Raw genomic sequence first — 12,181 nt, 5'->3', positions numbered from 1 at the left:
TGGATGACTCGGAGCCCAGAGAAAAACTGGTATCGCATCAGCCACTTTCCAGGGATTTTAAACAAGAGTTCATATACATAGTTAATAGTTCAACAATTTCATCCTCCACAACTCTTGGGTGAATACCATCTGATCCCAGCAACTGATAACGTTAATTTTGTCTATCTACATCATCATCTCATCTACAGATATTTCAGCTTGAGACAGATGAAAGCACAACAAGAACTGCATTCATTTTTCTGCTATGAGTTTAGCTGCCCTAAGTGCATCTTTTAGACTTCAATTTTTTATAGTCCCTACAGATTGTCAGGCAAGCTTTCTGCTTCTGATGTAACTGAAAAGAATCTATTATTAGGTTTTTTATAATTTTCAAGTTATTTCTCTTTTCGTCTTTTCACTATGTTTTTACATATTTTTAGCTTGTTCCTCTTTTCTCTCATTTTACCAATTTTTTTGCTTTTTCAGGATGCTTTCATATACTTTCTTACCCTTATGTTTAGGTATGCTAATATCCTTTTATAATTTTTCAAGTATTTCTTTGCTCTTAATTGCTACTGTAGTCACCTTAAATACCTTCATGCCAACTGCAAGGATATAACTCCTATTTGTCCTCTCAGCTTCTTTATAACAACCTTATTCAGTTTCACGTAACTCCCCTTTCTGAATTAAAACACAACTATGGTTGACTTTTTGGCCTCTCTCTCAACATCTCTGCAGGAACAAAATACATTATTGTCACCGTTACAGAGCAGGTTTTCAAAAGCACGATTTTGAAGGAGGTCCTGGAAAAGGCCAAGGCCAGCACTGCCTCTCCCCCTCTTGGTTACCTGACCAGCAGCTCCCTGAAGTGTAATGGATGTAGTTGAAGCTCCCCATAACCACCGCGTTTCCTGCCTCTTGATCTCCCTCAACTCATAGAAGTTACCGGCCGCTTGAAGGCTCTGCAATGTCGTGTGGAGCCAAGATGTTCCACTCAGGTGTCGTCAGCAATAGAAAGCTACGGCTGGTTTTCTCGGGGAAGGCTCAGCAGGGACCTGTCCCACAGGCATTCTCCAGTCTTTGTTTTACGAAGAAAGCAACCATAAAAGAGGCAGTCAGTGAAGGAGCATGAAGACATGGATTGGCACCAACTCAGGCCACAGCTAGGTGCAACTGTCAGAAATGGCATGCGGTGATTTCTCAACCAAGAACCCACAAAAACTATTTTGATGATACTTTTAACATAGGGCTTGTAGGAGCTGCATGCTGTACAAGTACATGGGGTTTGTCCGTCACTTAAATCAGGTAACTGCACCTCTCATGGAGGTATGTACTTTGTACAAAGTTTACAAACGAGAGCTTTTGGTACAGCCATCTTCCTCTTGAGAGAAGAAACGGAGGTCAGAGGTACTCTGAAGGAGATAATGGAAGGACCAGATGATCACAGAGAAGAACAGAGGAGAGCAAAGTGTTGGAGGCAAATGATGCCAGGCAACGGCCTAAACCATTTTGTGCACTGGTAGTGATCAAGAAGACCACATACAGAAAAATAACAAGAATAAACATTGTTCTGAGGAAAAAGGAAGACAAAAATGATAAAAGATAAAAGATAAAAGAAACTTCAGAGAGTAGATGAGTAAAAAAAAATAGCAGAGTTGAACTGTATGACCTGGGGCGTCTTAACGCTTATATGAATGAGATCAGATGAAATAGAGGGTAACGGGCAGGACACAGATATTTTTGTGTCCCTAGGAAAATGTTTGGACAGAAGTCTCTGGCGTTGACATTTAGGGATACATGTGCACCCACAGCATGGCTGCAAATGAGGACTACCGTTCAAATAAGACATTTACGGAACAAAGGGATAACTGAGGTGCAGCATGACAAGTGGAAGAGGGGGAACTCTTTCTTATCTCTTCAGGATCTTTGTGAGGTTCCACTTATTTTGGCATAAAACTGTCTTAGTAAATAGAAGTTATTAAGACAATTTTGCAAGTAATATGATTTAAGACTGAAGCAATAACACATATACATAAGTCAGGTCTCTTACTACTTTAAAACATAGTCAGTAATAGGGTTTCTCAAGTTGTATTTCTACGCCGGATGGTGGTCTAAAGAGACTAACTTGCTAAGCATTAATCTCTGATGCAAATTGACATCCAGGAAGTTACAGGAATTGCTGCAATGCACTCTTCGTTATTTGACTTTCACATCTTACAGATGTTCCCTATATTTAAACAATCTGAAAGCAACATTGTTGTGCAGGATCCTGCACAAAATTCAACTAACGAAAGAACCAACATTCTCCATCCACTACCTAGATCTCCTCAAGTTGTCTCTTCAGCTCTACCATGTGGCAATCGCCCCAAAATCCTTTTTCAGACAGTGCCTTCGCTGCACCTGCTCTGCTCTGTTATTAGGCTTTTTGGCCTTTGTAGGGAAAACTGCTTCATGTCTGTAATAGGACTGGAGTGCATTTTTCATATCTGGATCCAATTCAATCCCAATGTCTTTCTCTCTGAGATTCTGCAGTGTATGTATCCCTTCTACAGTGATGCACCGGCGGTCTTGAGCAAATCCACCTAGCTGAACAAAGACGCCATGGAACCACAGCTGCTGAAGTGCTTTAGAAGTAGGAAGTCTGAATTCTATTCTTCCATGTAATTTTGAGCTAGAATTCACATACCTTTTGACAAAACAATAGCAAATTTAATCCCCAAACTTCTTTACTGACATTTGAAATTAACGTGTCATAACTGAACTTGGTAAAAACCTTATAATTTGTTTCATAAAGTTTATAGCAGAGGAATTAATTCAGCCATCTAGTCAGAATTTCTGTATAGGATAATCCATTACATTTCTGCCACTATCCTGATACTGAGCACAGTAATACACATTAGATTAACCTATTTGATCAGTGGAGACCAAATTACTGAGATGGAGAACAAAAGAGAGATCAAAGGGCTACTAATGCCCTTAACTAGCCCCTTTAGGGTTAGGGAAGTGACGAGATGAGAATACATCCATTGATCTAGGCAGATGATTCATGTCTCAAGCTGCAGAGGAAGAAGATACACACCCAAAATTTCAGATAATTTGAACAGGGTGGCTGCAGGGGGGAAGAGAGTCTTCCACTTAAATCTGGTGATATGTTCCATCTTGTGCATGGGAGTAATCCACACAACCTAAGCATATTCGAAACAATATTCTCTCTCCTACCTTTGAACACGGACCTGTATGTTTTAGCTCCTTGTTTCGAGGTAAGGCCAATCCCTGATGCTCCTAAAAAAAGGTGAAAAGGTCCCAAGAGAACTCTTGGCCAACTCCCGCCTGACCCATGCTGGCAGCAAGCCCAAAGCTCCGAAGCATGAGATGTGATTAGGATTCCTTAATGCAGACTGAAAGTGTTATGGGCAAATGAAAGGCAGTACAACATTTCCTGTTCTTTACAGCCGGCAAAATAAGGGAAAAATAAACAGATTAAAAAAAAACAAACTAAAAATTACAGAACTCAAAGACAGAAGAGACCACCATGACCATCCACGCCACTTATGCCTACTTTATACCCTGTCCTCCTGTCTATATCTAATCTCAAAACCTAGAATGGAGAGAAGCCCAAAAGGGTGATAAAATATGAATGTGCATTGCTCGAGTGTGATACATACCCCTGTACTGAGGTTCGGCTTACAACTCTGCTTTGTTCATAAACCAAAATTTCATATATTTGACTCTTCGCAACCCCTGCAACACAGATTTTTATGATGCTGAAGATAGACAGACCTGAAGATCAAACTACACCGCTCATTTTCCATTGCACTTATGTGTTACTTTTTTTCCTTCTAGGTTAAAACTCGCTTGTTTTCAGATTAAATAAGACTTTTGGGGAAAGTCCACAGAAAGCTTTTAGGCATGTTTGAGAGCTCTATGCATGGAAAAATACGGAGATATAATACATAAAAATGCATGTCAATTTTTGTCCAAATTAAAGTCAATAGAGTTCTCTTTGATCATACAAAAATTGTGACGTTTGTATTACTTTGACAATTCTGAAAGTTTTCATTTAAAAATAATGAATTCACATGCAATCCTGAATAGCCTTCCATAATCTATATGAAATGCCTACCAAACCTTTAGTTTTATGGAAGCACAGAACAAAAAGTAATTTCTCTAATGGTTCAGAGCCATTTCACCCACAAATCCAGCCCAGCTACAGCCAACAGGAATGACTGAGGCCCATTTCCCTTCTTCTGTAATCTCAGCCCTCTGCCAGCTTATCTTTGGGAAATGTCCACTTGCTCCTTGGATATATTCCAGGACGGGTGTATGTGGCCAGAATTCCTCTGTTGACTGTCACTCACTCCAGCCCTGTTGATTTAGCCTTCTGACCATGTATCTTTGCTCTGCTGCAGTTGGGTTTGTTTCTCCTATTAATGCCTGCCCCATGTAATTACTTGGGCCTCCAGATCCATGACCTTTTTAGGACTGAAAATCTTCAATTCAGGATGGGTCTACACCTACCTGTGTCATAAATAATTCTACTGGGACAATGACCAGCACTGGATGGTGCACTGGGGAGCTGGAAGATTTAGGTTTAAAGTCCTTCAAACTCCTTCTTCAACAGAGAACAGCTTCCCGCCCCATGTTATCCGGATCAGGAAAGAAGACACACCATGCAAAGCTCCAACTCAGCCTTGCATATGCTCAAGAGAGGGATGGAAGTTCAGAAACAGCCTCTAAGCTCAGCTTTTCCTAGCAGCTAACTCTAGCTGAGACTCCCTACTCTGCTTCTGGATTTTAATGGCTCACCTATCAGCTACACTTAAATCCTATACTAATACAATACCACACTAATCTACACTGCAGGTTATACTATATACTATGCCAATCCTATACTAATACTGTCTGTCCAATTTTTAAAAGCTCTGTTTGGCCCAAGTTGTTTCTTCAACACTACCGACGTATTTGTATTGGATTACAGCTGCCTTTTTGATTCAATGCTTTGTATGTTTTCCCAAGACTGCTTTTACTTTCCTGAGTAGTATCTATGTCACATCTAAAGATATTTTTTTAAGCTGTAAGAGCCATTTGTCCCACTGTCTCACTTTAGTGCAATTTCCCGTTCTAAAGGTTAGCGTCAGAATTCCACTTTTTGGTACTTAGGCAACGAATTTTATTATGCTGCAGTCAGTACAAGTGGCTCAATTATTGCTAGCTTTTGAGTCAGTTCTTGCACATTACTTAACACTAAGTCAAGAATATCTTTCTGTGTACTCTAGTATTAGCTGTTCCAAGAGGCAGAAATTGCTTCTTTGAACTTACTCTTATTGTGCTATCTGACCAGTTTATTCACAGGTAATTTAAGTCTCCATTATCATTTGGTTGGACTTTCCCACTTCTTTGATCTCTGTCAACATTATGCACTCAACATCCTTTTGTTGATCCAGGAGCTAGTAGTATAGGAGACTACTAATACATTTACTTTCTTATGGGTTGGGAGCGTAACCCTCTATAAGCAGGTAAGTAGGTGATTATCCACTCCCCAATAGCATTCTGCATTGTAACATTGGAAACACTCTCCATTTCCAGGATGATCATGTTGGGTTCATTGTAGCAATTTCAAGGGTTAATTATCATTGCTGTTATGAAGATGCACCACACTTCTTTTCTGAATATATCTATGTGTGATTTTCAGCTTCTGAATTGTACACAACACCTTAAAAATCAAGATTCAGGATCCTCCTCTAATTCTCACTCATTCCACCTTAAATAGAAGATTGACTTTAAAAATAATGTTTTTAAAATACTTTATTTCTTTGCAGGGAGAGGAAAGAGGATAATCCTTGCTTTTGGGTTTCAGAGCCTTTAGGGAGCTTGTTCTGTGTTCTCAAGGTTTTTTCCTGCAGTCATAAGTTAAAACAAGGTGCTCAGTGGGTAAATGGAAGTTGACTTTCTCCTACAATCACCTATGTAACTGCTAAGATTATACAGAAATGAAACAAAATATTGTGAGACTTGCGATAAAACAATGCATGTTGGGAAAACTTTTGCCTGCTAAATAAGAAGACTGTTCCACTGTTCTACATATCTACATGTTTCTTCTACATGTAGGCATGTAAGGTGAGCAGTGACTGATGATTGCTTTGCCTTCTCTATAGCAAATACAGTAGTTTGAGTTTATCTATCTCTCTTTAAATATCATTGTTTGGGACTTTTCCCAAACTTTTAACATTATTTCCAAAATACTAGCCCCAGAACTAGAGACTGTAACTAACTAACACAGTATCATCCTTTCCCTTGTATACAAGATTGGAGTTACATACACTCAAATAAAAAGATACTAATGCTCAGTTTTAATTATGTATGCTTGTATGCACACTTTAAGTGCTGAACTATTTCTCAGATAAAAAGTTTCTTCTTCCACAATTAGGCTTGCATGTGAATTCTGTTGTAATTCAGTTTGGAAAAATCTTAAAACTCTTTCTCTCAAGTCTCTACAGTGGCGGTCTCCTTTTCTTTCCAAGACATTCCTTATTTTCCTGCCTATCTTCAAACCAACATCATCAACTCTCTCCAGTATCAAGTGGAGACTGAGGTATGGGCAAGAAGGAAAGCAGGATTTATTCCTCAAAAATCAGGTAACAGAACAGCAAAAATATTAAAAACGGAGGCTGTAAAAATCGCATTAGCAATCATATTAAAGGGAGTTGGTCTGCAAACAGCTATAGGAACTGCACTTCAGAGGACACGTTGAATCCTTAGCTGCTCGTGGATCGCCCATTACGAGTAAGATCCAAATACGTTCTTTCCAACCTACTTGTCTAAAAGGTTTGGTTCTTCCATCTTTAATACAGGGCCATTGTCTGACTTCCCTGGGACTTTTTCAGAAGAACTCCAGGCTACTGCAGTAAGCTCAACAGAGATCTAAACTTCCAGCCATTTGGAAACTGCAAACTAGTTCACAACATGACTTCTCCTGTGTTAAGCAATAGTTAATGCTTAGAGCATGTGCCATCCGAACAAGCTTGAGCTCTGAACAAGCTTGAAGACGATTTCTGTAAGAAGTCTAAGGTGTTGGTTTTTTGACCTATAAAGTCTTAAGTGGCTCTGCCTACTTGAGAAATTCCTCTCCTTTTGCATCATACTGCACCGTGCGGAGTGCCAGAGGTAACACTGCCTGGGTTAAACTGAAAGTGGCAGACGGCAGGCAGGTCCCGGGCAGCTTCCTGGCATCTACCCACCCACCCACCACTGTTCAGTGACCTGCAAAACCGAAAATCCAGAGATTTCCCAGAAGAACCGGTCACAGGGGCAAGGGGTGTGAGGAGGAATTCGACATTGGGGTTATTTTATTATAGGTAAAGAAGATATTTTTAAAGTTAGCTTCTAAGAATGTAACACACTGTGGTCCTAGAGAGTGTGGCAGGGAGAAAAGAAATCAAGAAAATTTTCTGGTAAAAGTACAGTTGGTGAGGCTCCATCACTTACAAGCAGGATTTTCTATATTAAATTAAGAATGTATTTCTAAAAATATATTGACCAGAACACTATGAAGATAATTATAAGTTAAAGAGAACTTTACTTGAATGTAGGGCTAACTCTGCACCACTTATCCTTAAGCAATCTTATTATACCACTGAACTAAGAGAGCATTGCTTTGAAAACAGGACCGGGCCATCCACTCCTCTCTTCCAAGCTAAGCTCTGCAGTCTGTGTTCTCCTGCAATGGGCATGAGGGTTGACTGCATCTTACAGGGTCTGACATAACCAAGAAGACCTATTCAAAAAAATGGTGTAAAAACTAGACTTCTTAGCTCATTAACTGTAAAGATAATCATGTTATGTACCTGAATTACATATAAAGAACCAATTGTGCAGGTATGTGTGAACAGGCTTAAGTTTATTTAAATAAGAGTTCCAATGACATCCAAGTTAAGCACGTGACCTAATGTTTTTGCAAGATTGGGATGTTGACATGTAAAATGAGATGTCCTCATAAAGCCTGATTCAGGTGTATTTAATATCCAACTATCTAAATGCAAACTAAAAACAGTTCTTCCCATTCATTTCTTACTTATTTTATACCTCAACAGTTACGGCTCCATTTCCCATTTTGTCTTTCCAGAGGCAGGAACCCACTGCAGGATCAGGACCCAAACAATTTTAAATGGCATTTTATATTCTGAGTTTCGATACGTAGTGGCAGAATTAGAAACTACACCGTAAGATACACACGAGAGGTCACAGGTACACTTGACTAAGCTTTCCCAGAGCACAGCGCCTGGCACAGGGCAAACATCCTGCTGCAGAAGGCACAGCCTGACCCCCCGATCCCAACACTGCCATCTGAAACCAGACCTGGATGATGTTCCGCACTGGATTCAGTAGGATACAGAACAGGAATGATCCCCTGCACACACATAGTGGCAGAATCAAGGCCTAAAAACATATACAGTGCAGGTCAGTATCTGTGTACACAATAGATTAGATTAGTGTTTCCCCAACCTCTCCATACTGAGGATGATTTTTAAAGGATAAAGTCCATTTGTAAATCTGACACTATTTACGGCTGACTACTCAAAACGCCTCATTTGTGCTGCTGTGATGGCAGGCAGTACAAAAATCCCACCTTGTATCACCGCATTTGGTTAAAAATGTCCACACATCACACAGTAGAGATTATCATCTTCTCATTTCGAAAAGGCCCCACACTCTACACTTTGTGCTCAGTTGCAACACCACTGTAGTTTTTGTAAGGAATAAATATTGACTTTCCTGGACATTGCCTCACGACAGAACAGGACCTTGAGTACATCTGACTAAGATTTTTTTAGCCTGGTAATATAATTTTACAGCACAGCTTTCGTTCTGAGTGGTTCAAAAGGCGTGGAAAAACAGGCTTTATAAATGTCACAAATTGCCCATTTTCATTTTCAGACAGGTGACCATGTTCTAAAGCTGGCTCAACTGTATTTCTTTTCTTACAAGACCATACAAAATTTATTACTTTAATTTAAATTTCCAAGCTACAAGTTTAATTAAGATTACAACATACCACATTTGGAAAGTCAAGACTGGAAAAAGCCATGCAAAAATTAAGATTTAATATTAACGCAGGCTGTTTTGTTATTTTTTGTTTTCAAGAATAAAGCACACGACTGCCAAGCAAATTACCAACAGAAACGAGAGAGTACACACCAGGTCTCAAGAAACTGTGCTCAAAACTTAGCATATGCAGGAGATCGGTCTGTTCACCAAATAGCTCAGTTCTGTTTCTGAGCAGCATCTGCACCTCATGGTGAGACATTCAGATGCTCTCTCCTTAGTAAAGGTCAGAAACCAGCATTAATTTCACTTATAAAAATACGTGGTGGTGACACCACAGGAACCACTGCATGGGTGAAATTCAACTTTCAGGTACAGGCAATACACAAGACAACAACTAGCAGGGTCAGTAATTCTGGCGTGCAAAGTCTGGATGTGTATTTTAGCTGTAACAGACCCCCAGCTGTCAGCAGAAGTGTGTAGAAAACCTTGTGGATTTCCCAAAGACAAAAAAAAATCACGTTTTTCTGTCCGATGTTTAGCGTCCCAGCATGTGACTCGACACACTCAGCTTTATAACATCAATTAAGATACGCAGTAATCTTCATGGGATCAACTGACCACATCCAACATGCAACATTAATACAAGCACAGCTACAGATCGTGACTGAATGAAGAATCAACAACCATTTGCATGATCCCTTCTGCCTCAAAACAGTGCGCAGGGCTGGGGGGCAGGAACACAAAGGAACAAAACGCACAGGTGGACAGCTCACATAAAAAATGACTCCTTGCTTCAGTTATAAACCCGCAGTCAGGAAACAAAATCAAATCCATTGTGCTGGGAGCTGAACCAGCAAGGAGGGAAAAGGGGGGAGAGGATAGGAGTGGGAAGGTAAGGCAGATGGAGTGGGATAAAATACAGCTGCTCTTACCTGGAGCAGTTTTCCTTCGGCCGGAGTCACCTCGGCAACGTTTGCAAACTCCCCTTCCAGTATGATCGGCTCCACTTTCAGGGGGATCACCCTAATGATGGCTTTCTGCGCCGCCGACCTCTCCGACTCGACCGCCGCCACCAGCGCCAGCCCTGTATGGCCAAGTCCTGCCTGCAGGGTCGCCATGAGCAGCCAAGGCCAGAGGACAGCCAGCTGCAGCTGGGGGCCAGCACTCATGCTACCAGCTGCAGCAGCGGGCTCGGGCCACACATACCGCTCAGGAACGTGTCCTCACCCTGCGGCGGGCTCCAGCCGTCGGCAAAGCTCGTCGGGTTTCCGAGCGTGCGGTCCCAGCGACGGGGAGGCGGGAGAGAGAGGACAGAGGGGCTCAGTCGCCGCCAGCGCTGCTTACCGGACAACTTCTCCGGTTCTCGCCATCACCGTTTCTCTTCCTTGGTGCCACGTGCTCAAAGGCCGCTGGGAGCTCACAGGCATTTTTTAAACAAACAAACTAAAAAAAAAATCCTGAATTATGAGTCCATCCTCCAGCAGATAAATCCAGAAAGATCAGCGAAACAGGTTGCAAGCAAGAAATAAGTTCAGATATACGGGAACACCAGGGAGCATTAGGAACTCATCAGTCCCACAGAGATGAGGCGTGGGGAGATGTCCCCACGGACATGGTGTCCTCGTGTCCCCTGCCCAAGGGTTAGGAAGATCCACAGGTTCAAAACATCCATCTCAAACACCCTTGAGAGACACCTCACCTTCTTGCCAGCATTTCCCACAACACGAGCTCAAGCCCTTCACCTTGAATGTTATCTGCAATTACTGGTATCCTTCTCAGAAGTTACACAGGAGGTATTTCTTGAATTTACGGTGAAAAGAAAGTTTGCTTCTGTACCATTCTCCTCCAAATCGAGTTGATCCTTTCCATCCTTCTCATGCCAGAAGTGCTTCATTCAAGTTTGGAGATCAGCTTTACTTTCCTCCTAGCAATCCATGTTCAGAGTCTGACTCTGGGTGCAGTTCTCCAGGACAATTAATAAAGCAGGGAGCTTCTCTTCATAGTTTCAAGTTCCCAGGGAATAAAAAGGCCCCAAAACACTTTAAAAGTTTAGATACCAAGCCAAACAGGTATCGAGCAAAAAGTTACAGCATATCTGGTTTCTCTCGCACTATTTCTGTGCGTGCCTGAGTTCTGTTACAACCACTTCCAAGCACACATTAAGGAGATCCCGACTAAAGGCCCCACAAAATAAAATATAAAGTTCCATGGTCTGCCTGAAGGTCACATGGAACGTATCGAGGAGTCTTCATAACTGGGAGATTTTAGACAGAGGCTATTTTCAGTTAAAACCAAAGTTACAGTGATCCCACAGCTATGAAGAGAAAAAGTGATTAAAAAAAAAAAAAGAAAAAAGATCTGCAAACCTGTTAGGCAGTGTGCCTGCTGGAGTCCACAGGGGCCGGGCCGGATGGGAATGTTGCTGTAAATCCTAGGCAAAAGTTATTTCCAGCAGCTTAAAAAAACTGTGTGGGTCTGGTGATGTTTGGTTTTGGTCTTTTTTTTAAAGCAAGCAAACAAACAAACAAAAACCAATCGGTATTTATAATAAAAAAATACTTAAAAAAAAAAAAAGGAAAGCGCTCTCTCTCGCACACATGCAGCAGGCAGGTAGGTGCGAGCGGAGCTCCACAGCCCGAAAGAGAATCCAGCAAGATCAAAGGGAGAAAATTACTGCAGACAGAAAGCTCCCGGGGCAGGCATGGCTGAAAGTGAAGTGTCCGCATGTAACCTACAGACCCGAGAAAGAACCCCAAAACACCTCGGAAAAGCTCCTGTAAAATACCAGAGTCTCTCCCCTCGCTACGGCAGACGCAATTATCGGCCCTACACGCCGGGAGCGCGAAGGAAAATAAAACCTGGACCATCAGCAGCGACCCGGCAGCTAAGCCCGGCGGGCTGCCTGACCGGGGTCGGGTAGGCAACGGCTCCGGCGGGCGCAGGGGCTGCCAGCCGCCGGACAGCCCCGGGAGCTGCTGCGGGGAAAAGTCCTTCTTCCAGAAAAGCTGCACCTAACCGCGGCAGCTCGGCCCCCGGAGAAGGCAGGCTGCGGCTGGCCGCGTCCTCCCCCGGGACGGCCGGCGCTCTCCTACCTGCTGACACAAAGTGAGGGTGGAGCAGCCGGAGCCGCCGCCCCCCCGCCGGGCCGGGACCGCGG

At 42.3% G+C, this 12,181-nt stretch overlaps 1 protein-coding gene across 1 annotated transcript in view; it reads right to left on the bottom strand.

Moving 5' to 3' along the window:
• RNF43 (ring finger protein 43) overlaps positions 1-10,193 on the bottom strand; it is a 58,471-nt gene extending 48,278 nt beyond the window's left edge. Inside the window, exon 1 of the mRNA XM_010585931.1 lies at positions 9,957-10,193. Within this exon, the coding sequence (XP_010584233.1) occupies positions 9,957-10,193 (237 nt within the window). The remainder of the gene's footprint in view (positions 1-9,956) is intronic.
• Between the last annotated feature and the right edge of the window lie 1,988 nt (positions 10,194-12,181).

The sequence above is a fragment of the Haliaeetus leucocephalus genome, unplaced genomic scaffold (assembly GCF_000737465.1).
Source record: "Haliaeetus leucocephalus isolate CR32 unplaced genomic scaffold, Haliaeetus_leucocephalus-4.0 Scaffold136, whole genome shotgun sequence".
NCBI lineage: Eukaryota > Metazoa > Chordata > Aves > Accipitriformes > Accipitridae > Haliaeetus > Haliaeetus leucocephalus.
This window is presented reverse-complemented; position numbering and strand designations above follow the sequence as displayed.